This window comes from Onychostoma macrolepis, chromosome 06 (genome assembly GCF_012432095.1).
Source record: "Onychostoma macrolepis isolate SWU-2019 chromosome 06, ASM1243209v1, whole genome shotgun sequence".
NCBI lineage: Eukaryota > Metazoa > Chordata > Actinopteri > Cypriniformes > Cyprinidae > Onychostoma > Onychostoma macrolepis.
In genome coordinates, this window is record NC_081160.1 from 11,032,075 (window position 1) to 11,059,876 (window position 27,802).

At 41.1% G+C, this 27,802-nt stretch overlaps 1 protein-coding gene across 2 annotated transcripts in view; it reads left to right on the forward strand.

The window, feature by feature from the left end:
• Nucleotides 1-27,802, forward strand: part of prkcaa (protein kinase C, alpha, a) — a 133,667-nt gene that overhangs the window by 26,180 nt on the left and 79,685 nt on the right. For both annotated transcript variants that reach the window (XM_058778563.1, XM_058778562.1), the window contains exon 3: nt 15,843-15,925. In XM_058778563.1, coding sequence (XP_058634546.1) covers nt 15,843-15,925 — 83 coding nt within the window. The remainder of the gene's footprint in view (nt 1-15,842; nt 15,926-27,802) is intronic.

The following is a 27,802-nucleotide window of genomic DNA, read 5'->3' on the forward strand; positions in this document are numbered from 1 at the left end:
GGAGGATCTGACAGCTAAGATGGACGCAAATGCTGGCCCCATGGCCCATGATCTCATCTGTGGAGTCTGAGCTTGAGGGCCAGCTGTCTTAAGCAAGGCCCTGCTAACTGAGAGTTGATCTGGCTGAGAGGTGGGAGAGGCAGTATCAGAGCATGCCTTATCAGATGTACTGGATGTAAATAACCCATATGATTCCTATGAAAGAAACACAAGCACACAATCGACTACTGAAAAAAACGGGCTGAGGGTGACTGAGCTTTCAGACCCCAGTTGTTTTTGAAAGGACTGTCAAATCTCTGAATATACTCCTGTGACAAAACATGCAAGTACTCTCTCTAGCTTCGATAAAGCAGATACTGGAGCACATAATTAATTTTGCTCTCTTCCCTCCTCTTCTTTGTTTATGGGCACATGCTCATAAACCACCATGGTATATCTCTAGACTGCAAGACCTTAATATCAATGCAAGATTCTGACAGTGTAGGCTGTCATATCTACGATATCTATCTGCTGTAGACCAGCCAATTACTGCATTAATAACACCCCCAACGTTCCTCTTAGAGAAATATTACTGTCCAAGTAAGAAGTGCAGGATAGTGGATTACATGCTAGTAGAGGTGGGTGATCTTCCCAAAATATCATATCATGATCTTATAACACAAAATCACGATCCATGATCTTAATTGCGATCTTCTCAATTTTGAAACAAGCCTAAATGGTGAGTTTAAAAACTTTAAAACACTGCATAGTCTTCACTGTAAGCATTAATCATACAATGATTCTTATTAAAGCTGCTGAAGTTATTCAGTCAAGAGAGTGATTTTCTGTCTTTTTTTGTTTGATTGGCATTAATGACATAGAAAGCATACCTCTTTAAAGGAAAGGAACAGAATGCAGCACAATGATCATTTATATCGAAATCAAAACTAAACTGAAACTAAAATTTGATTCATCGCACAGCCCTACTGCTAGCTTATGTTGAATTGTTTTTCAATTCACAGTTACACTTGATAGAGATGCTTGATATAATCTCTATTTGAGCTACTTAAACTAGCGGTCAATGGATTCTCATGAAAGCAAACACAAGAGGGACAGGAACTGAGAGGCTTCCTCCCTGTGCCTACTATGGGAACAGAAGGTCTAGCTACACTATAGTTCTGAAGACTTTTGACAAATGTAGTGACCATAGTCCTGGTGACCTAACATACAGTAGCTTGATAGCAGCAGAGATTTCCGAAGTTGTGAACCAAGAGACAAGCCAAATCTGACAGGCGTTTGCAAAATGAATGTTTATGGCCTCAGTCAGACTCTTTACTATTTGTAGAGCCCAGACAATTTTCACTTTTTCTTAGCTCTCATTGCAGCCTGGAAAGTTTTTTACTGACCCATGGGTGATTTCAACCATGTGTCTGGGATTTCACTTTTAGTTTACAAGCAGACTTCATCTTCATCAGGGAAATCTTCAGAGACCTGCCAGACACAGTGGAAAATGTTGGAAAAAAACGATTTCGATGCTCCTCTCAGTAGAGACAATCTTCAAAGGTTTGAGGATCCTCAACTATTCGGACAACTGCTGTACAATTTTTTTTTTAAATGTCACCTAGCTCTGGTGATAAAGCACAATCAGTCACTAATACTTAAATGGTCACTAGATCTACAGGTTTTTGAAAATGAGACTCAACTCAGTAACAATTATGGTGATATCACTTTCTCAGAACTTTTCTTTCCAACTTCCACTTCAGTAGGAAGGTTTAGTTTCAGACTTACATTTGCATGTGTGCATGTGTGGTTGAGGATACACCTTAGACTCTGCTTATGTCACCATAATCTTCTTTCTGTAAAAGTGCCATATAGTGGAGGTGGAGACTTCACCTAGAGGTGGTCCAATTAATTTGTTATCAGACTCAAGTACTGAAGTATATAACACTTTAAACCTCAGAGAGATACCAACCTAGGAGCTGGAGAAGGTTCTGGATGCTCTGCTAGATGGACCTGCTTGAGTAGTCGGAAGTGACCCAAATAAACAGACAGAGCACAACTGAGTGTTGACCTCCAGTTAAGGCAGTCACAGTTTGAAAATAGCAGAGCGTAATTTGATGATTACGGTATGTGTCTTTATGGGAGCTAAGTGACACTCATGAGCAGAGAATTGTGGGATTGATAGTGAAGCAAAGCAAGCAGTAAGAAATGAAATTCTCTTTGTAATTCTCCAACATTTTCTGCGTTTGCACTTTTGGATAAGTCCCAGCTCATGGTCTGTTGGCCAAAAAAATAAAAAAGATATTAACTAATCATCTTGCACCACTATTTTCATCCAAGCTGACATGACTGTGTAATTTCGAACCACGAATAACTTGACCAGAGTTGTTTTAGATTGCATTTTTAATATGCAGAGTCGAGTTAAAATTAGTCCTTTAAAAAAAATGTTTTTAACAGGTCTATGCTTTGATCAGATGAGTAAAGTTTAAATACAGGTGAGAGCATGTGTCATACGTAACTTTGGCATGACCTCAAGCTCAGTAAACGTCGAGGAACACTGTTCCCTCTTTTTCAGAGAAACATGGATAATCACCAAAAATCCTTCTTAAACAAACCTGTCCCTTTCGTAAAGAGGAAACATTTTCAAATTGGACTTGTGATTAAACCGTGTCATTCATCGTTAATCCAGGAAGGATGAAATGTTTAGTCACTGTAAGGGCAGTTAGCTTTTAACTGCTTCTACTTTCTAAATTAATGTGATTGAAAGTGTTTTGTATTAGTTTTGTAACTTGTAACCTTCTATCTGGTTATCAATATTTAAATACATATTTTGGTCTAATGATCTTAAACAAAAACAATTATAGAAGTTGCATTGCAGTTACTGCTGTTGCTGTAAGTAACATTCAGAAAATTAAAGTATGAATCGGATTGCTCTAGTCCTGAGAAGATATATTTTATTGCTTCTGGAGACTTTAGCCCAGGGTGGAGGTGGCTAGCACTGATCCTCTGATAAGATACAGCTTTAGAACAGTAGGGGATGGATCGCAGTGACACCAATTGTTTATTTAGAGCAGACACTTTTTTCAACCGAGTTTTTAACAGATCTTTGTATAGCATGTGACTGTTGTTTGCAGAAGGTGGTCTCTTTCCGTTACCTGTTAAACTGTGTGCTTTTTATACATTTTATACATTTTAGAATATCATATTTGATTAGTAAACAAACAGGGGAAATGTTTATTTATTTATTTTTATATGCGTGTCTGTTTGCATTGGTCTGTTCAGTCTTGTCGGACATTCTTTCTTCCACAGAACAATTTTTTTTTTTTTTGGAAGGATACATTTTGAAAAATGTTGTCACTGCTCTTCTCTATAAAATACTTAGGGGTACTAAGAACTGAACACACTGAATTTAAAATTAATAGATTTATCCCCCCATCCCCCCATGAGAATAACAACTTAGGTTTTATCTGTTTCTCACACAAAGCTATTTGTTTGGCTTCACAAGACTTGGAATATTGTGCACAAGGCATATGGTCTACTTTAATGGAGTTCAACAGCCTAATAGTTCATTTTTGGGTGAACTATTTATTTATTTGTCATTATAACCATAATCACTCTCAAACAAACCACATATGAGAACATTTTGTGTTACAATAATCATCATTTGATAACATTTCTGTATAACAGAATCAGAACAGTACATCTAAATCGCTTTGTGCAGGAAATTAAACAGATTACCATGATTTGATGGAGAATTGTTGTCGTCATTTCCATTTTTTTAATACAGACTATTATATTAATACTAAAGTAATGATGATTCTGTGTAATAAGATTTGTTTCTGTGTTAAAGGTTGCTCAAAAGCTTCTATTTGTGTCTGATAAAAGGATGGTTGTCTCTGTACATTGTAAAGTGAATAGATACTGTATACATTTACAAGTGATAGAAATGTTTGTCAAAGGATGGTCTTCTGTGGAAATGACACTATCACATGTGTTATGTTTAGTTTGCAACACAAAGGCGGATATTGCATTTTTCTTTTTTCTTTTTTCTTTTTTTCCCTCCACTGTGACTGGATAAAAATTGTAATTAAGTAATAAAATGGGTTTTCTTAGTTGATGCAGCTTTGCCATGTGTAAACCAAAACAATTACGCTATATATTGAAACTGTGATGTATGGTAGTAAATCATTACACAGCACTGTCTGGTGGTAGGATTGTAAATAGCAAGATTTCACTCGATAACATTTTTTCATTAACATCTTGAGCGGTGGGCTGGAATGGTGAAATGCCACTTCTCAATACTCCCTTCAATTCACACAATGAGTTAGTGTCTCCAATAACACTTAGTTGCTGTTAGCAGTGCATTTTCTCAGTGTCAGTGCCCTGCAGTAAGCATAGCGTTTTCTACCCTTTTGGGTTAAATTGTAATGCCACCAGTTATAGTTCACAGAATCTTAATGTGTTAGATTTTCACACACTTTCTAACCATACTCCAGCAGACACAAGTGACTCAAACCGTAGTAAGAAAAGGTCCAGAAAAAGACCTGACACATGCGAAGCAGCTCAAGAGAGAAGACACGGAAGTGGAAAAGATAACAGTATGTTTTTAGCCTGTGGGATTAGCTAAAGTGGCATTATTAAGAACTTTATTCTAAACAGAAATAATCTTAAACACACAGACATACGTTCTAAATTACTGTATGACACTTTTTGACTGGTCTGCTTTATCTTTCCAGCTCCACAATGCGGCTATTGTAGCCAAGTCAAGTGTGGGGAAGAAAATGAAACACTATCTCTCCTGAGATGCAGTGCAGAAACATTAACTCGAAAATGAATATTTTGACATCATTTACTCACCCTCAAGTTGTTTTAAACCTGGATGAGTTTCTTTTTTTCATCTGAACATAAAAAAAAGATCTTTTGAGGAATGTGAATAACCAAACAGTTGCTGTTTAAACCAGCAACTGTTTGGTTATACACATTCTTTAATTTGATTTTGATCTTCTTTTATGTTCAGATGAAGAATAAACAATCCCTGTAACATATAGGGGCAGTGACTATTTTTAAGCCCCTATAGGCCAAGTATTTCATGTTTTCTTGTAGATACTTTGGGATTTCTAGGAAGGCAGACATTAATGGCATTGATACATGACAATTGATATCAACTGATAATTTTTATTTTATTTCTCTGCAGTGTGTGTTCGGTGACTGGTAATGGTGTGTGTGTGTGTGTGTGTGTGTGTGCGGATGATATGTTTTGTTTGACTATGCAAATGTGCTTTACAGCAGGATATCTGCTTGTCACGATACCAATAGGAGGACAGGTTTTCTACCACACACACACAGACGATCTTTAATGCCCCCGTGAAGTAGTTTGTTTAGCACAGTTTTTTCAGTGTATTCACGTATTTCTGATTGAAACGTGAATTTTAGTTTATGTCAAATCTTGGAAAAGCCACACTTGACACCTTGTGACAGCCACAATTGTAAAATATTTGACCTCCTCCATAGCGATTCTTTGTAAAATTCAAATGGGTCTTATACGTTTTTAAAATCCTTTTATTTTTTGAATGTTTATTTGTACATTATTGTGATGCATTGCATTATATGTTTTGCCCCCCACAATGAAAAGTATGGCGCTTTAATCATAAATCGAAACATTTATCTTTGGGACATATACAGTGACAACTTAGGCTATACATTTTATTTTAGTAGTCTGCGGTTATATCTCTTTGATTTACATTACAAGCTATTAACCTTTCGTCTGATGTTTTGGTCATATAAATATAAGCTACCGCATCAAATTGCATATTTTTGCTGTTTGGGCCACTGTAAAAAATCAATTTCTTTTTCTCTTTGAATAGGAGCTCTATTCTCCTATATCGTACTATATGAGCCATAAAAATCTCAATATCAAATATGATATTCAACAAAATACACATATGCATTTTTTTCACATTTCAAGAACATAGGATCATATTTACGTGTTAATAATTTGTCTCCTCTTTGTTAATTTTAGCCCCTCTGTGGCCCCTCCTTTTGAACATTTCTATTATTGCCACTGCTTGAATGGAGCATTGGTGTGTGCGTGTGTGTGTGTGTGTGTGTGTGTGTGTGTGTGTGTGTGAGAGAGAGAGAGAGAGTGGTTCATTGAGTGTGTGTTGATAAATGGTGTCAGGCGTGTTAATCTCTTCTGTTAAACTTACACAGCTGAATGGATTTGAGGAGTGCCAGAGCTCACAGTCCAGCTTTACATTGCAGTTACAGGAGCTCTGGAGAGACTATGCAAATCCAAGAACAATTGTACACTTACTCTTTAATTATCCTCCAACTTTGTTTGAATAGTGCTAACACTAAAAACTGCTGAGCCCAAAAAGATACATGAAATCTGAAAACAAACTGTACATTGAAAACAATCACATAAACACTTCCGATATGCTATATGTGATGCTTGTAGTTAGTGTTAGCAATATGGATTATGCAGAAGTTATTAGTTCCTAATGAAAATTTTAACATTTAAGCAGTCTATGTAGTAACACTTTATAAAGTAATAAAGTACTTTTAAACCATTTGCAAACTTTTAGTTTGTAGGTAATTCATAGTTTATAAATTGTAGTTCTTACATTGTTAATACAATAATGGGCTATGAACAAATAGTGAGTTCTTCATTCACTGCCACTGTAATTTACAAATTATTATTGTTTAATTAGCTTATATGTAAATAATTAGATAAGTGTTTTTATACTTTGTTTTTTACTCATTGTATCCTAACCCTAACTGGTGTATTTAAACATGTTTTCATAAGTTTTTGTTTTTATTACATAATGTATATTTACTTACATTTGCAGAGACATGAAAACATACAATATTTATGTTTATACGCAATTACTGTGTCACTGTACACTGTAAATACACTATATAAATAGTTAATACAAATATTAGGCCTAATTAATAGTAAAGAAATGTAGTATGTAAAGTGAAATAATGGATGTTTAATTTGCATAATCTATACGTAAACATTTTAGTAATACTCACTATCAATGCAATCCATAAAGGTAGGTTATTGCCTTTAATTTAGTATTTTCCATTACCAGCTCTAAAGTAAAAACTATTTACTTCTAATAAACCATTAACAACTACAGTTTAAAAACTACATACATTGAGTTAGGTATGGTTAATAAAAAAAAAGTTGTTAACAAAGGATATTAAAACATTATCTAATGCTTTACATATAAGCTAATTAAACAATGATTTGTTAACTACCATTTCACTCTCTTTTAGAAGATGTAGAAATGCTAAATGTACTTGTTTTCTTTTGCTGTTGAAGCAAATGTGAATAAAGAATAATTCTGAAAGGGGCTTAAAAGTAAAGATTGTTAAATGTGCACTCAGAAGTAATACCTGTAAAGATATGACAAGCATTTTTTATGCACATTATACCATTTCTGTATTTATCACTTACGTCTGATCGTTTTGGCACACAGACACATCTATGCAGATTCCATTTGTACAGTGGTTCAGGGCCACTGTGACAGAGCCAGAGAGCATCCCACACAACAGGAAACAGAAAATGCGTTAAAGTGTTATTTCATTATTGCCTTTCATGATGTGGAGGGGAGCAGGACATTTATTTTTATGTTCTGATGTGAATGTGGTTGAGATCAGCAGTGATTTGAAATATGACTATTTGTGTTATTATTCCCTCAGCTTTTTGACTGTCATAACGGTCGGTCATATCAGAATGAGACATCACAGTTATTGTGACATTGATGTCTAATTCTCTGATAGCAATTTTGTAATGCTTAATTTTTTAGATATTCTTATGCAACACCAACTGTAGGGCCTATACTTTCCTCTCTGTTTTGGTGTGCAGCCAATATCTTACATCCATCCATCCATTCTTCAAAACACTTGTCCTCTGATGCTGGAGCCTACACAGCGTCTTGGGCCGTAGGCAGGGAAACACCCTGGACAGATGGCCAGTCTATCACAGGGCTAACACAGACATACACACTTTCACACTCACACCCACGGGCAATTTTAGTGTCTCATTTCACTTGACCTGCATGTCTTTGAATTATGGGGAAACTGTACTGAGCTGCCAGATATCTGACTTGTTCCTGCAAAAGTGTATGTGTCCCATACATTTCCCTTTTAATGTCTTTTTCACATTTATTTTCTCTTTCAACTAGGGCTGGATGATATGACGATATATATATACACATTTGTAAATTAATGTTATATATTTATATATATTTTGCCATATCTCTGTTTCATAAAAACATTTAACTAGTCAACTTAAATGATTCAAATTAAAATTTTAAAACTTAAAGAAAATTCACCACACATGAAGGTAGCCAGCATAGTGTAAAGGTAAAACAAATGAACTTCTTAAATATCTTTGCAGATATGAAGGCAAATAAATACAAAAGTAAAAACGTGTCTTAAACATATGCCATGTTCAGAATAATATTAAAAAAGAAAAAATGTTAAATATTTCTTAGCCAAAATATAGACATTCCGTTTTAGAGGTCAACACAAAAAGTCAAGGCAATTCAAATTCAGAATGACTTAATGTATAACGCCAGTATTAGGCTATAAGTAAATGTTTTGCAAAATATGAAATGCTTCAAATGCTGTGCATCATCCTGAAACAAGACCAAGCAGATCATGTATCAATTGCCTAATCATATTTCATGAATTTCGTTTACATTGTATATGCACTTTGTTGTTTATAGGCCAGTTCACAGTGCACCAACAGACACAGACAAATAGAAACTGGCATGTTCATCAGATCAGAGTATTAATAAATAGTTTAATTGTACCGGGGCATTTTTTTGTATATTTGATCATGTTGGTGGCATTTTTGCCTCAAGCCCCTCAAGCCCTGGTCTCTGCTAATATAGAACCTGTAAGTTTAACTACTTAAAAAACGGTGACATTACCAACTCGCTACTGAGAAATGTTGTTTTAATTGTTAAACAATTTTATTGATAAGTCAAAGGTCAGCACTGATAACAAGTTCCCCTATCAAAAGCTACTCTCGATGCTGCGCTGAAAGCGCTATGGGAACATTCTTTGTTCGACCGGTTGTTGAAGCACGTGTGCCAAACACGCCAAACTTGGCTTAAATAACCTCGGTTAGGTGACGTCACTCGATTACGAACACCTGGAGGTTATAAATAGATGTGACGCGGAAACATCCTCAGGTCTTTTGTCTTCAAGGACCGCATTGTTGTGTGCGTGTGTGTGAGAGAAAAAAGCACGATAAAAAAAAAAAAAGAGAGAAAAAAAAGGCAAAGCAGGAAGCGAGTAGTTATAGATATAGATATTTATTTATATATATAAAGATAGCTGCTCACTATGGCAGATCAGCAGAGGAGATGTTTACCTCCTTGTCAGAGGCAGCTCTCTGACGATGATCTCCATGCTTTCTGCTTTGAGTGTTTGGGGGAAGAGCACGCGATCCTCGGGCTCGAGGGCGAGTGCGAGCACTGCGATCTCCTCTCGTTCAAAGTGCTTCGCGCGCGGCTCGCCTTCTTTAAAAGCTCGTGGGGATCGCGTGCCGATCTGGCCGAGGCGTGTGACGGACTTGCCCCTTTCTCTCGCGCTCGCCAGATCATGAAGCTCGCGTCCGTTTCTCAGCGCGATTCGGCGCTTCTTCTGAACGGGCCGAGGAGACTTCATCTCTTGCTTCTGGGGAGGTGGAGAGTGCCACCTCAGAGCGCTCCTCTCGTGATGAGAAGGCATACGAGGAGTTACTCGAGGTGGTTACTCGGGCAGTCGATCGGTTACACCTAGACTGGCCGCAGGAGCAAGAGACCCCCAAGCGCTCAAAGTTAGACGACAGATATCTGTCGGGTGGTCGGGGAGGGGCCTCAGCGATGGTCTCTCCCCTTTTTCGGTGACCTCCATGACGAGTTAACTCGTTCATGGAACAAGCCATATTCGTCCCGTGTTTTTGTGCCATCGACGTCGATCTACTCGACTATCGTTGATGCAAAGGCACGGGCTATATGATGATGCCCCAGATCGAAGAGACGCCGCGGGCTATCTCTCTCCTGGGACATCATCATCACTGAAAAGCAACTCTCCCCACCAAGCCATGCAGGTAACATCTTCATTGGTGGGGAAAGCCTTTCAGGCAGCGGGTCAGGCTGGTACTGCTTTGCACACTATGGCGGTCTTGCAGGCATATCAGGCTGACCTGCTGAAAGACTTGAGCACTGGCGGGTCAATTGACGAGGAGGCGTTTTAGAACCGCCGGGCCACAGATTTGTCTCTCCGTGCGACCAAGCAGACGGCCCGTGCCATCGGCCGTTCTATGGCTGCAATGGTTTCCACGGAGAGACATCTGTGGCTCAACCTCACGGGCATCAAGGGCAAAGACCGCGCTTTTCTCCTTGATGCCCCCGTCTCGCCTTCCGGCCTATTTGGTGACGCCGTCAACACCGTCGCCACTAGGTTTCGGGAGGCGAAGCGCTATGAGGAAGCGTTTGTGAGGTTTCTTCCCCGCCGTGCTCAAGAGTCGGGACTGTCGGCCACCCAGTCCCGACCAGGTCCGGTTCTTCTGAGGCGAGAAGCCCAGAAGGAGAGTGTGGCGAGTCGTCGCCCCTCAGAGACTGGGAGCGGCTCGCCGCACTTCTCAATCTGCCTCGAAGAGACCGGACCTGCGGAGCATCATCTCCGCCAAGAAGAAGTCCTGAGGCTGGTGCGCCCAGGACCGTGGGGGTGTGTCCCCCCAGGGAGGGGCGCGTACAATTCCAACAGAGAATAGAGGCTCCTTCCTGGCACCCTCAGGGGGCCGCTGTACAATCTCCGCCGCCACTGGCGTTTGGGACCAGCGGTCTCCAGCGAAATGTTAGGTGTTCGGTTTCCTCCTGCCACATTTCAGGATGCCAGACATCTAACATCCCCCCATCAAAGCGAAGTGTCAAAACTAGTGCCCCTTTCAGAGAAGCTGGCAGCGTGGAAGCTACTGCCAAATATCTCTCCGTGGGTAGAAAGGACTGTAGAGAGGCTACAGGGTTCAGTTTACGTGTCGTCCTCCGCGTTTCAACGGCGTGGTCTCCACTTCCGTGAAACCGGAACGAGCGCATTTGTTGACACAGGAGTTGCAAACTCTGCTGGACAAAGGGGCCATAGAACGTGTTCCCCTGCCAGACAGACAGTCAGGCTATTACAGCGGTATTTTCTTGTTCCCAAGAAAGATGGGGGTTGCGTCCGATTTTAGATCTTCGGGTTGAACCGCTACCTCAGAACATACAAGTTCAAAATGCTGACAATCAAGATGATTGTTTCTTACATCCAATCAGAGGATTGGTTTGTGACTATCGATCTAAGGGCGCTTATTTTCATATAGAAATATTGCCACAACACAGGAAGTTCCTGAGGTTCGCTTTGGGGCCTACCAGTATCGGGTTCTTCCGTTCGGCCTAGCCTTGTCACCCCGCACTTACACCAAATGCATGGATGCAGCTCTGGCTCCTCTACGACTCCAGGGCATCCGCATTTTAAACTACATAGACGACTGGCTGATTCTGGCTCAGTCTCAGGAGCTAGCGCTTCGACATCGGGATGTCGTCCTAGCTCATCTCGAATCTCTGGGGTTGAGACTCAACGCCAAGAAAAGCGTTCTCTCTCCTGCTCAGAGGACAACGTATTTGGGGGTCGTATGGGATTCGATCACGATGCGGGCACATCTGTCTCCTGCACGCGTCGAATCCATTCTAAACGCCCTAAAGAACATCAAGCTAGGCCAGAAGATTACTGTTCATTACCTTCAGAGGGTTCTAGGTCTCATGGCAGCTGCATCCACGGTGATACCCTTGGGTCTCCTGCACATGAGATCGTTTCAGTTGTGGCTCAGAGCCAGGATTTCATCCAAGGGCCAATCCCCAGAGGCAAATAAGGGTTACGCGCCAGGGCTTCGTACCCTTTCTATGTGGTTCAGACCCGGTTTCTGACTTTGGGTCCCACTCTAGGTCCGTGCTGTCGCCGCAAGATGCTAACGACAGACGCATCCCTCACGGGCTGGGAGGCGGTCTTAGATGGCCGTCCAGCCCAAGGGATCTGGAGAGGTCATCTTCTCGAATGGCACATCAATTGCCTCGAAATGAAGGCTGTATTTCTGGCCCTGAAATACTTCCTCCAGCAGTTAAGAGGCTACCATGTCCTAGTGCGGGTGGACAACACGGCGGTAGTCTCTTACATAAATCGTCAGGGTGGACTGCGGTCGCGCCGCTTGAACGAGCTAGCGCACCAGGTTCTGCTTTGGGCACAGGAAAGTTCCTGTCCCTCAGGGCGATTACATCCCGGACATATGAATGTGGGAGCAGACTTGCTGTCCAGACAAGCTGTGATACACGGGAATGGAAACTCCACCCAGTAGTCAGTCAAATCTGGGAAAGGTTTCTGAAGCAGAGGTGGACCTCTTTGCTTCACAGGAGACAGCACAATGTCCCTCTACTTCTCTCTGACTCATCCAGCTCCCCTGGGTCTGGGCGATGGCCCATGTGTGGCCCAGACTGCGTCTTCGCATTTCCCGGTCGCTCTGCTCCCAGGAGTCCTGGCCAAGGTCCGTCAAGAGGGTCTCGCCTCTTACTGATAGCGCCCGTTGGCCGACCAGAATATGGTTCTCAGATCTAATATCTCTCCTCGACGGCTCGCCGTTGGCGATTCAGTGAGGAGGGACCTTCTCTCTCAGGCACAGGGGACAATATTTCATCCCGGCCCGAGCTCTGGAACCTTCATGTCTGGCCCCTGAGGGGACCAACTGAGACATGCTGGCCTTCCAGCCGATGTAATAGAGACTATTCTGAGCGCTAGGGCTCCCTCCACTAGAAGAACTTATGCCAGTAAATGGCGCGTTTTCGAAAGTTGGTGTCGACACACCATGCAGACCCAGCTCACTGCCAGATTGTTTCAGTACTGGAGTTTCTGCAAGAGAAACTGTCCTCAGGAACATGTCCTAATACTCTCAGAACTTACGTGGCCGCCATCTCGGCTTGCCATGCTCTGATTGATGGGGTTTCGTGGGAAACACCCTCTAGTTGCCCGCTTCATTCGAGGAGCTAAGCGGTTGAGGCCGCCCACTAGGCGACAGTTCCTTCATGGGACCTAGCTATAGTGCTTGAGGGCTTAGTGGACACCCCTTCGAACCACTAGAGTCAGCGCCTGTCAGGCTTCTGACCCTAAAGATGGTTTTCTAACAGCTATTACTTCTCTGAAGAGAATTGGGGATTTGCAGGCTCTGTCAGTCTCGTCATCCTGCCTAGATTTTGCCCCTGGGCTGGTCAAAGCTATTTTGCATCCTCACCCTAGTTATCTTCCGAAGGTTCCATTCTCGACCATAAATCCGGTCGTTCTCGAGGCCTTCTGCCCTCCGCCGTTCACGACACCGGAGCAGGAGAAACTTCACTTACTTTGTCCAGTACGTGCTCTCCAGATTTACGTCCACCGCACTAGCCAGTGGCGTAAGTCGGAGCAGCTTTTCGTATGTTTTGGAGGCCGCAACCGGGGGGCGGCTGCCACTCGACAGACTATGTCACATTGGGTGAGGGATGCTATTGCCCTAGCCTATGAGGCGTGGTCAAGCTTCGCCTCTAGGTGTAAGGGCCCATTCAACCAGGGGGATTGCATCTTCCATGGCTTTGGCAAGAGGTGTCCCCTTGCAGCAAGTTTGTGATGCGGCAGGTTGGTCCTCTCCGCACACATTTGTTAGATTCTATAGTTTGGATGTTCATGTTACTCCGGGCTCGCATGTCCTTGAGTCGACATCCCAGAGTCATGTCTGAGACCTCTTTCATGTTTGTGCGCACACTACACAACATTGGGGGTCCAGACACTTCCAGTGCGGCGTTGGTATTCTCGTTCCCATAGCGCTTTCAGCGCAGCATCGAGAGTAGCTTTTGATAGGGGAACGTCCGGGTTACTTGACTGTAACCCTGTTCCCAGCGGGAGCGAGATGCTGCGCCTCAATGCCGCACTGTAAGCGTGACTGGGCGTCCTTTCAGACAAAATTTTGACCTGAGGATGTTTCCGCGTCACATCTATTTATAACCTCCAGGTGTTCGTAATCGGTGGCGTCACCTAACCGAGGTTATTTAAGCCAAGTTTGGCGTGTTTGGCACACGTGCTTCAACAACCGGTCGAACAAAGAATGTTCCCATAGCGCTTTCAGCGCAGCATCTCGTTCCCGCTTTTTCGGGGAACAGGGTTACAGTCAAGTAACCCGGGACGTTTCTGTGTATGTGAGTGCCCCTCTGTCTGTGTGTGTGTGTGTGTGTGTGTGTGCGCGTGAGTGTCTGTACAGTATGTGTATGCAGAGACAGAAGAGCAGAACAGATAGAACAGGCTTTACATAATACAATTTAGTAAGAAAACATTGAAATTGTTATTTTTATCCTATTGTTTGTCTTATTTGTTAGCTTGGTCAGTTTCTTTAAGTGGACTTTGAAATAACTGAAATGATTTCGCTAAGTGGTATGGAAGTATAATGCGGTCAAAAGATCTGGAACTACTTCATAGCTGTATGTTTACTGAATAATAATTGCACACCCTTAAAATATTCATCAACTAATCAAAATCAAACATTCAATATCCCTGTGGTCATTAAACAATACATTAAATAGAAAAGAAGGACTCTTAAAATATTAATAACTTAGTTTTCTGCCCAGTAGATCCAGGGACAGCTTGAATTTTAATGGTTCAAACCCAATAAGCGAATAAGGGGGAATATTTTATTTATTTATTTTTTTGCATTGTGACCCTGTACCCTATTCTCTTTTATGGATTGCTGTGATTGAACAGCCACAAAATTAGAGGATTTTGAGGAAAATTGTATTTGTTTCAATATACTGTATGTATTATGTCTCAAAGTGATAAAGCATAATAAACCTGCTGCTATGTCACATGTTAATAATGTTAATCAAACAATAAAAGAGAACATCACTCACTGCTGAATATGTGTTGGGACTTTAATAAGTAGGCCTATATTAATTTGTACAGTGGGACTATGCAGTGTTTTATTTTACATTTGATACAGTTCTGTTGGTATAAACCAACCCGATAAACATAAAGCACTGATTATTTTATTTGTATCTTTAATGTAGTGTATTTATTTATTCTGTTGCTTACAATTAGTAATTAAGACTGTCTGTCTTCAGTAAGCTTGAGACCTTCCTGCTACTTTTTTTGCTTTGAATTAGTATCAAGGATTGTGAAATTTAACAAATTGGTATCATATCTTTATTCCAGAAAAATAGTTATATTGTAATATCATTATCATTAAATACAGTAAATGACTCGTATCATGATGTAAGATTTTAGTCGCATTTCCAACATGAGAAACAAACATGAATACAAAGAATACATTTCTAAAAACTTTATAAATAAATATAAGGGTTTTTTTTCATTCATGTATGTCCAATGGTATGTCTGTGATGTCTTTGTACAATGGGTATAATAGAACCTTCCAGAATATGTAATCTGATATATATATATATATATATATATATATATATATATATATATACACACACAGTATAATGCAATCATTTCTCTCTTTGAAATATGATACTGGTATTGATTCCACACTGAGTCAGTCTTTTGTGTTAGTGTAGTCCACTAATTTCAATTTGTACATTATTAAATTACTGATTTATTAGCATTATCTTCCTCAGCTCTGCTGCAGTATAGAATACACATATACACACAGAGCAGGAAGAGCAGAACAGAGTTTGTTAACATTTTTTAGGACACTTTTTGGACTGTTTGCTCATTTTTATTTTTTTTTTACCAGTGTTTACAGTTATGTGGGATTTTGTAAATGTAACACATCTCTCTCTTTCTCTCTCTGTCAGTGTGCTGTTTTGTGGTCCATAAACGTTGCCATGAACTTGTCACATTCTCATGCCCTGGAGCTGATAAAGGGCCAGACACAGACGTGAGTATGCAAATACACACACAAACATTGGATCTATTCAACAGTTCTCGCCCACTTGGCATGTTTGTGTCATGGCTCACTTGATAAAATAATGTTCATCTTTCAAAAGACTTTACTTACATCAAACACTTTATTTTAAAAGAATATTAAAGGTTGAAACAACTTTAAGTATGTGACTTTGTTGGTGCTCAGATGCTTTCTCCTATCCCAGTTTGGTGTGCAGGGAAAAGTATTAGTAAACCATTCATAGGTGAGCTGAGGGTGGGCCTGTTTTTATTTTTTTCTTCAATCAATGACTGACTGGTGGCATATTCAGAAATCTGTTTTGAAAGCAGTGTTTGTTTTTACAGTTCTGCGCAGTGGTGCAGAAATGACGTACTTCAGCTCTCAATTAACATCTATGACATGCTTTCAGTTATGTCTCTTTTTTTCAGTTTGTGTTAACAGTAATCCTTTAACTATTTCAAAATTGAATAGTCAACTGAAATTGTCCCTTTTTATTAGGGGAGGGGGAAAAATTTGATTCACATATGAATAGCGATTCAGTCTCCTAGCGATTCGCATCGATTCACAAATGTCAAAAATCGATTTTCTAGGTAATATAATGATAATTAGGAATGTGCCCAAATCCGAATACTGTGCTCGGAAAGGAAATGACATGTATTACAGAACCCATAAATACGAGATGGGAGGAAAAAATATATTTAAATACTTTCTCTCGCAATTATATAGTTGGGTAATTATTATTGTATATAAATTGCTGGCATCAGGGAATATATTATATGCGGGGAGATTTGGCGGGGTACTCAGGATCTGCAAATCATCCATCATCCTATCGTTCATCTCTCCTTACTCTGTTTATGTGGTAAGTGAAATTTTATGTACTGTAATATAACAGACAACCGCTAACAAACGTTTAACCATGTCCCTTTAGTGGCTCTGTAGAACGTGTTGTTCGTTTTGAAATATGAAATTTGATTTATTAGGAAGTTAATAGTTAATAGGAAACACTGATTTTTTTGAGTCAGGTCTACCCGTACTGTAGACTGGTGTGTTTTTGTATCAAAATACTGGTGTGTTTGACGACCAGTGTGCACAAAAAATGTGATGAAAAATTGTGAATCGTGATTAAAAATCGAAAAGTCGTGAATCGATTTTTAATTGAATTGTGAATCGATATGAATCGTGAGGTACCGAAAGATTCCCTCCCCTACTTTTCATGTGTCATGTTTATAAATTCACTGTAAATATTTTTTTTTAGTCAAGCTATAATTTAGTGTATTATTCTACCTACCACAGCACTACTAAGTGATATTTAATATTTAATTACTTTACACATAATGTTTCTCTTACTTACGAAATTCACACTCAGATTATCACTCTAAGTAAATTTAAATACAAGTACAGTATTTTGTATTTTGAAAATACACAAAATACATTTGAAATTGGCCATCCAGTAACACTATTAAGGCCTGTTTACACCAAGAAGAATTATAAAGATAACCATATTAGTGTATTCTAAGTATACAATGCAGTTGTGTCCTCTGTCACATTAAATGCTCAAGCTCTTTAAAGCAGAAATGATCCTGATTGGCTGTCAATGTTTTTATGATTCATCATTTTTTGTGCTGTTATGGTTATAGTTGTGGCGTGCTATCTGCTATTCACTTAGATTTAGGATGTACTCACGCTAGGGGATCTGATCCATGCTTGAGCGCGATGTAGTGTGATTGCTAACCGCGCCGGAGCATGGAACAGTTCATTTACTATTTTTGTATGCACTTGTTGTTATCGTTATGACAGCAAAAATCTTTATTACTACTTGGATATCACACTTTTCAATTAATTTAATTTTGAATACATTTAGATTTATAATGGGTCTGGTTCTCATCTTATTGATGAACAGGTATTGTAGTTTGTGAGTAAAGCTGCAAATTCCACCATTAACCTCAGTTGCCTCTGTAATAATCCTGTGATATCTCTCTGTTAGCAAAAGGAGGTTCTTTCAATTGTGACCCATATCCGATTCATGTGTTTACACTTGCCATACTATCTGAAACATCCCGCATGCGTTGTTGTTATAGTGCCTCCACACATGCTTCCTCCCGAGAATAATGTGACCTGTGCTGACAAAACAAGTCGAGCAAATTTGACATTTTTTTTTTTTTCACATTCTCCATTAAAAGACTTTCAAAATGATGTATGATTTTTTTGGAATCGGACAAAAAATGACTGCTACACCCGTTTAAAGTCTATATAGAGTCAGCAAGGTTGATTATGAGAAAGATTAAAGTTCTCCTCCAGTTCTTTTCTTATTAATAATTAAGCTACTATATTAATAATCACAATATTGCTGTTTTTATTTTATAAGAACAGACGCAAAAAAAAAAAAAAAAAAACACAGTATAGGAACAAATAGCCTAGAAAGAAACAAATAATGCATTACCTTTATCATTTTACATCTAAACAAAAGCATTCATATAGCCTACGAAAAACAAAATATCAAATGTAAAAATCACTTCAGTGTGTTCATTACAAATAAATTGATTATTAAAACTACAAAGGCAGTTAAATGAAGTGCTACGAGTGATTCCCTCTTTTCTTTTAGGCTATTAGATAACATTGATACAGACGGCCTACTGTAATGCACGAATCATAAAAAGTTACACATCAGATGTTATTCCCCATCAGTTCCCCAAGCGTTCACTTAAAACAGAACAGATTATGTTAGCGGGAATACTGAAATACTGTTATGTGAATGTGTTACTGTGAATGATGATATAGTTGTCAACAAATGGGATGCTACATTTTATTCAAAATTAAATATCTTAAATATCTACGATTTTGGCTTTAATAAGATTTTCCCAGGAAACCTCGTGTCCTCCACGATTCCTATTCTTTCCAACAGCGAAGCACTTGAATGCGACATGCTTGTAATCAGGACTTCTGAAATTGGAAGTAGGAATTTTTGATAGCACACGAAGGCAGTATTATTCCTTATTTCCTTACAGGAATCCAGAAAATTTCATTACCCAATTCTAGATGGAGTCATAAAGCTGCAGCTCACATGCACGAAAGTGGCATGTTTGAGGTTTGAACTAGTTGATACAGGAAATCAGCAGTCTAATAAAGAGGTTGATTGGCAAAAAGTATTTTATGTATTTTGAAAATACAAAAATACTAAGATTAAATATATTTAAATAAATTTTTCCACATCGTATTTAGTATTTTTATTTTAAATACATTTTGATCTCTTCTTGTAAGTAGGGATGTAACGATAAATCATGATAAAATTCCTCACGGTTAGTATTACCGTTTCATATTTTAATTATAATTAAAACTTATTAGATTACCGTGATTTGAACAACTCACGATAAATAAATACTGTCCAGCATAAAGCACAGTTTTAAGTAACAGTCTTACGTGCGCACAGCGCGCAGAGTAGGCTAGTTTCGTTTTGAGTGAAATTATACAAATTAATATATGAATGAATTCATTATATGAATGTACCTCTGACGGTTCTGACTGTCTTCAGAAACGATTCGATGGCATTTTGTTTTCCTCTTTGCTCCATGTAGGCTAATACCTAAAGGAAGTGTTCTTAATCGCAATACTGCTTTGTCCACAGTGTTTACGGGAAACAGCTGTAATTCAGCTTTTCCATAAGTTCCACCTAGTGTCAGAGAGTGGATTTACAGAGACTTATATTTACATTCAGCCTGTGTGCTGTTTCTGTCTGGACAAAAACGGACTGAATTTGTATGCCCTGCTGTAAATTTTGACCGGTTGATGAAAAACAAGCTTATGTGGATTCTACACATTTAAACATTTCAGATAAGTTATCTAGAATTATTTATGGAGCATATAAAATACATATAATCATTTATTAATCAATTATCATTTTCACTTAACCCTTTTCTTTATTTAAAGGCTGAAATGTGAGGTTTACATTTTTATGAAACTTTTTCAAAGCTTTATTTGAACATTTACAATAGATATTTGAACATGCTATTAAACTGTTGTCAGTCAAGTTGTCATTTAAAATCAGAATATCATTGGTAATGTTATTGTTTTAGTGATTATGCAAACAAAAAGTCATTTTATTTGTTGTTTGTTGATTTTTAAATATAAAACTTAATGAAGTGATTTATGTGTCGGTACTTTTTGAACATCTCCAGCACATTTTAACAATACCGTGATAATACTGATAACTGTGATAATTTTAGTCACTATAATCGTGATAATAAATGTTCATACCGTTACATCCCTACTTGCAAGTGGTGTGTGTGAACTCTCTTGACAAGTGGTGTAGTGGTGGAGTAACCAGAGATAATGTCAGAATGTCATTCAAGCTTCTAAGACACTCCTTTTTATAGAGCATAGCATGGACGACTGTATCATACTGCATCATACTGTATCATACTGTAGCTGTGGAATGAATTCTCAGTGAGAACTGTCTACAAAATCTGCGCATAGACTGGGGTTTGTGTGTAAACGGTTTAATAGCATGCTCAATTTCCCAGTGTTTAAACTCTGAACACAGGTTTTGAAGGGCAAAACATGCACACACGCACACAGCCTGCTTCATTGTTATTAGTTGAAACTTTAGGAGTAAAAGCATTGCAAATATTCTTGTTTTACTGACCTTGAGAGGTCTCTGCATTTCATCTGTAAATGAATACCCAGCTCCTGAGAGGGGTCAGAGCAACACATGTCTTGAGTAAAGAGTTGTAATTGGCTAAGGATTTCCTGTTATTACATATACACACATGCATACACAGAACAAGCTTGAGGCTTATTCTGACTGGCAAATAATCAAAGCTAAATGCTGTGTTTGTTAGATTAATGCCACTCATTAAAGAAAACTTTCCTGAACACAGTCAGTTCATATAAACCCCACCCCCGATTGTATTGTGATATGTTTAACATCTCAACAGACTTAAATCGTCACATTTTATCATTGTATATATATATAATTTTATTTTATTTTTATTTTTTTGCTTTGTTTTGTTTTATACATGGGTGTATGTCTACCCACTTTTAATAAACATATTTTCTTTGGGTGACATTATCATTTCCCTCAGCATTGAGAAATTATCCACAGGCAGTGGAATGGAAATTAAAATCAGATGAAAGTCTCCTTGTTTCAATTGTTGTTTTAGAAGTGGAGAATGTGCTTTAACAGTTGAAATACAGAAATGAGAAATAATAATTATAAGAAATGAAACTATAATTTTCAATTAAAAATTTCTCTAAATGAGCCAAAAAGGGCATATGTACATTGAGATCATTCGTTCATTAATTTATTCATTTAGGCTTGGTTAAGCCCCTCTTAACTTAAAGTGTCAAAATATCAACACCCTATAGAGTGATTTTTAACAATAACTTATAGACTTGATGACATACCTGTTGAGCCTCAGGGTTGGTAATTTATAGTATAAGCTGTTGTTGAAGCCTTCTGTTCATTTTACATTTTTTAAAATTTATTTATTTAAATAAATTGTGTTTAAAAGCAAAACATGCTCACAAATTGCACCAGAACACCCTCTCCCGGCACTGCGATACGTTTCATGATTTTTTTTTTTTTCAATACATTATTAGTGAAAAAGTATCCTTTTATTATTTCTCAGACAAAATGTTACACATTTCTTTGTGAAATTGAAATATCTTTTATGTCAAATAACATAAACACACACACATACACAGGCCTACATATATATATATATATATATATATATATGTATATGTCCCATGTCCGCACTTTTCAAAACGCTTATAAATTAGGTGTATTAGTCTTATTGTGGGTTAGGTGTAGGGTTGGTGTAGGGCAATAGCACATACAGTTTGTACAGTATAAAAACCATTACGCCTATGGGATGTCCCCACTTTTCACAAAAACAAACGTGTGTGTGTGTGTGTTCTGTATATACATATACAGTGCTTAACAAAACCACCACCCAATGTAAGGTTTGTGCCACAGCTGCCCTAAACTAACACAAAACTATTAATGTAAAGGGGACATAACACACAGTTTCGTCCAATCTCATGTTAATCTTGAGTACATATAGAGTTGTATTGCGTCCTTCATATCTCCAAAGAATCTAGTTTTATCATATTTATAAAAGAAAGGTACAGCTTTACGATTCTCTCCAGAAATAGCCGAGCTCCTGGAGCACTTACACGCTGATTGCCAGCAAAACACAGAAATCTGATTCAGTTTCAATTACCATCTCCGGTTCCAAATCATGACCAGGATCTTTTATCACTGGGACCACTCTGTCTTTCAGTATCAAACGATGTGCAAATCCAGCGCCGAACTGGGCCTTGTTTATAAAACATCACCAAAATGACAGGAGCAAATAAACACTTGCGAAACTCCATTGCTACCCCGGAAAAATAAACTGCTTCTGCTGTTCACGTAACGCTGGGTTCTTTGGGAAGCTGAACAAGGTTACTTTCCCTCACATCCAAAAACTCATTCTTCAGACATTTTTCTTGAGCAAGTCCTGTGCAGCGCTGCCCTTGAAGGGCGTCTCTTGCTCTCGCTCTGGTCGACGTGTGTGTGCGCGCTCTTCCGGGAGAAATACCCATACAAAGAAGGGCCATGCTCGAAAAAAACTTTCTAAAACTTATACGAACCCGGAAGGAGTGTATTTGACACAGAATTACTCCGTCATACGTTCAAATCATTTTTTGAAACTTTGGCCATGTTTAGCATGAGACTCCACATCTTTAACAGTGTCGATAACTCATGAAATGCATGAAATAGCATTATAAACCCCTTTAAAGTTGTTGTATATTTACACAACAGTTCTTTCTGGTTCTTGAATCTGACTGGATGACTCATTAATCTATTATTTGTTCCAGAGCAAACAGTTTTGGCTGAGGGCAAAATCTCATCACGTTATAGTTTGTGTAACTTCAATGCTGTATATCAGAGCACTGCCTTTTTACTTCTGACTAAACAGCCTAGCAACTTTTATTATGGCTGCTGTTGTTGTTTATTAAATATTATTATTCAATAAATCATATTGTATAAAAAAAATAATAGTATTATTTAATAATAGCATTTAGTATTGAATACGGTGTGTATGTTCGTGATGGTGATTTTAGTTACATTATTCGGCCATTAGTGAGCAAGACAGCAGTACTTTATTTTGAAAGAGACTGAAACAGGGTTGTAAACAAGGAAGTTATTTTTGCTTACAACAACATCTCATAAGATGCAGTCAACAAATGCACAGAGCAGAACTGTCGTCTGAAATCACTCTTAACTGATAAAAGGATAGTGGGACAAAGATATCACTTTCCTCAACGGACATTCAAACTATTGTTTTATGCTAAATATGAGACTGAGCTGAAGAATTAATTCTGTATCAGATGCAGGTAATCACACTCATTCAGTCCATCTTTCCCTCATAATATTCTACTCTACATAATAGAGTGAGCTTTTAATACAGTAATACAATAAGTTTTCAATGAAGCAACTCTTCGTTAATTCTAAAGTGACGTTTTTAAATTAGTAACGGAGGCTTGGGCTCAGCTGTTAAACTGTCAAACTAAGATTTGAATGCATATCGGAAGGAAGTAATTCGCACACTTGTGCCGAACTGTTGTATAAATGCGATATCGCAGTCGTAGCGGTGCAATATGGCTATATATCAGCATGCTGTGATCACCTACGGCCGAATCACAGCCATGCTGATATACAGCCATATAACACCGCTTCTTGTGTTATATATATTAGGGGTGAGCCCCAATGGTTGAATATTCGATGCTTCGATAGAAAGCCTGATTCGACTACCAATATCACAGTCGTATATTCGCAGAGGTGTTATGATCATGCCATTTTGGCTATATGGGGGTGCTCAGTGTCTGATTTCACATAGAACTACCGGTTCCTCTTCAGGTAGCAACTCGAGCTGCATCCAAGAATGCTAGGGGAACGCCTCTAGCGTGACCACGCTCTGATACAAATGTAATCTGTCCAAAGGATGGGCGAGACGTCACGGGCGGGTGACGTAACGGCCAAGAGGCATAAAAGCACGTGCGGTGGAACCGGCGTCAGCTTTTGTCATTCAGCTACCGCTACTCTGTGTGTCTGTCGATCTGTGTTGTGAGTCTTATTTAGTGTTGTTTGTGAAAGCACTTGAAATAAGCTCCACAATGTCTAAAGTGCAGAGAAACTAGCACTTGGGCGAGAGCAGATCGCATTACAGGCTGTGTGTTTTTCAGAGCAGAGCACGCAGAGTCAGCTCTCGAGGGAGCTGACTGCGCGCTTGTGAGCGTTTGTCGCTGCGTATGCTTACTCTCAGAGGGCTCTCTTTGAGGAGGGAGCTTTCACATGCGTTCCTTGCGTTGCCGGCCCGCTTTCGCCGAGGCAGAGCAGCGGCTGCACTCGCGGGGATCGCAGATGGATCAGGTGGAGGGAATGAAGACGGGCGAGCCCCTATCTTCTTCCTTCCCATCAGATCCAGCGCCCGCTCTCTGGGTTCGGAAGCCCCGCGGGTACTTCCCCCCAGAGAGAGAGAGGGCGCGACGCTCCGCCTGTCTTTCTCCGAGAAGGTAGACGTGGTGAATGGTGTCGATGAGCTTTGTAAAATTGCAGTGTTTGCACAAGCTTATTATGAACGAGGTTGTCATTATAGCAGTGTCCCTGCTTAGGAACGGAGTTCGCGCTGTCAGCTCGAAAAAAAGGGGCTGATCGTGCTTCTCCCCGCCGTATGATCTCGCGGTTAAAAAGAAACCGGTCCGCCGCTGCTGAGGCACGGCGGCGAATGAGATCGCGGGGATTGCACATAGATCTGGCGGACGGGTTGGAGACAGGTTCGCCCTCTCTCCACCTGCAATCCCCAGATCTAGCGCTCTCGCTCGGGGCTGGAAACCCGCGGTGCGGTTCTTCCCCCTTTGAGTGAGAGCTCACTGTTGCAGCGCGTGTTGCCGAGGCAACGTTCGTTTCATGAATCCTTTCATATCAGACCGTGTTTACCTGTCTGGTTGTTTTTCTCCATTTAGTTTTGAGGAATTAAATGATCTATTTCATCTAACTAGGAGAAGTTAGATGTGTATGTGTAAGGAGCCTAAGAAAACTTGGGATTTTCTCGAGTGAGAACACTATGTTTTACTTCTCTTCCTCTGAGGAGGTTGATGTGGTCAGCAGGGGCTGCTGGGCGGAGCAGCCCCAACCGTGTTCCAGCTCCTCCTATAGGGAGCGTCACTTCTCGTACTCCCCAGTATGTTGGAGTCAGAGTGGCGCTCCCGGGCCGAGGCCTTCTAGCAGAAGGCGGATCTGCGGACCGTCACTCTCGCTGGATAGTCTTTGGCTAATAACATCCTGCTGCCTATGGCCCAGGACTTCTGAGGGCCGGCCCCTCTGGGGAAGAGCGGCATACATGGTGCCCGTCTCTCCTCAGTGCCCTCAGGAGATCGGTCTGCCAACCCTGCCACGTACAGTGTTCCAGGGCGCAGCGATCTCCAGCGAGCATACATCTCAGTTTCTTCCGCCCGGAAACATAGCAGAGCTGAGATGCTCGCCACCCCTTCGGGGGTCTCTAGAGCAGCTAGTTTGGCTTTCTCCTGCCGGTGTGCCGTTCCAGGATACCGAACTAGCCGCTTTGATTATACCAGATGCCAGTCTCCAGAGACTGGTTCCCTTAGTAGGCACTTGGCGGTGTGGGAGCCCCTGCCAAGCGTGTCTCATTAGGTCCTGCATTGCAGGCTCTGGTTCTACCAGTCTAGTCTTCCTTGAAGATGACGTGAGTCTGAGGACAGTCGCTTCAATAGGAGACTTCGGCTGAGGCAGTCCTGGTGCCCATGGCCCAGAACTTATGAGGGCAGGCCCCTCTGGGGAAGAGCGGCGTACACCGCGGTACACGGTGCCCGTCTCTCCTCAGTGCCCTCAGGAGATCGGTCTGCCAACCCTGCCACGTCGGTGTTCCAGGGCGCAGCGATCTCCAGCGAGCACACATCTCAGTTTCTTCCGCCCAGAAACGTAGCGGAGCTGAGATGCTCGCCACCCCCTTCAGGGGTTTCTAGAGCAGCTAGTTTGGCCGTCTCCTGCCGGCGTGCCGTTCCAGGACACCGAGCTAGCCGCCCTGGTTATACCAGAGGCCAGTCTTGAGAAACTGGTTCCCTTAGTAGACTATTTGGCAGCGTGAAAACTACTGCCAAATGTGTCTCCATGGGACCTGCATACTGTAGAAAGAGGCTACAGAATCCAGTTCGGTTCTACTCCGCCTCGTTTCAACGGGTTGAATCCCACTCTGGTGGGCCCCGGGCAGGTTCTGGTAATGGAACGAGAAGTAGAGTACTCTCTTGAGAGAGGAGGCCATCGAGGTGGTCCCTCCTTACGAAAGAGATTCCGGGTTCTACAGCCTGTACTTCATAGTTCCCAAGAAGGATGAAGGGTTGGCGTCCCATTTTAGATCTGCATCAGTTGAACCACTCAGTCAGCAGACTGAAGTTCAAGATGCTCAAACAGGTCGTGTCTCAGATCAGGTCCGAGAACGGGTTTGTCACGATCGATCTAAAAGACGATACTTCCATATCTCCATCCTTCCCACTCACAGGGAGTTCCTGAGGTTTGCTTTCGAGGCGAAGCTCACCAATATCGGGTTCTTCCTTCGGCCTAACACTCACCACGCACTTTTACAAAGTGTGTGGATGCCGTTAGCTCCGTTGCGGCTACAAGGCATCCGCATATCCACTTTGGTTGATTCTTGCTCTATCAGAGCAGATGGCGGCTCAACATCGAGATGTTGTTCGTGCTCACATGAAAGTGTTGGGGTTAAGACTGAACGCCAAGAAGAGTGTGCTTTCTCCATTACAGAGAACCACTTGTCTTGGTGTGGTGTGGGATTCGACCACGATGCAGGCACGTGTGTCCCCTGCTCGGATCGAGTCAATCCTCACAGCAGTCAGGAGAGTGAAAGAAGGCCAGTCACTCAACAGTGGTGGCTCAAGACCAAGGGGTTCTCCCCAAGGGGAAAACCGCTTCACATGATCAAGGTCACGTGGTGGTGCCTACGTGCCTTAGACATGTGGAGACATCCTTGGTTCTTGTCTCAGGGCCTGGTGTTGGGAGCTCCGTGTTGCTGCGTACGCTAGCGACGGACGTGTCCCTCACCCTGCCCGCAGTCTATGGAGTACTCGCCGTCTCATGTGGCATTTCAACTGCCTGGAGATGCTGGCGGTGTTTCACAGAAACACTTTCTCCCAGACCTAGAGATCGCGGTGTTGGTGCGATAGCACCGAAAACACTGCGGTGGTCTCTTACATCAACCACCGAGGAGGTCTGCGTTCACGCCCCTGCACAGGCTGGCGTACCAGATCCTTGGGTGGTCCCAGGACAAACTCCTCGCTGAGAGCAGTTCACATGCCTGGGCATCTCAGTGTGGGAGCAGACATCCCGTCGAGGCAGGGGCTGAGGCCCGGGGAATGGATGCTTCACCCTGAGGGGGTGAAGCACATTTGGAGAGTGTTTGGCCAGGCTCAGGTGGACCTCTTCGCTACTCAGGTAAGTATACAGCGCATGTCCCCTCTGGTACTCTCTAAATTCATCCAGCTCCACTGGGGCTGGATGCCATGGTACAGACGTGGCCGAGGCTTCGTCTGTACATTTTTCCCGATCGCTCTGCTCCCGGGAGTTCTGGCGAGTGCGCTGGCACGAGGTCAGTCTACTTCTGGTAGCACCGTTCTGGCCGGGCAGTATGGTTCTCGGACCTGATTTCTCTCCTCAACGGCTCTCCATGGGAGATTCCCGTCAGGAGGATCTCCTCTCTAGCGGGGTCTGTCACCCCGCCCGGAGCTTTGGAAGTTGTGGGTGTGGCCCCTGAGGGGGCACAGCCCATAGCTTCCGGTCTCCCAACCGAGGTTGTT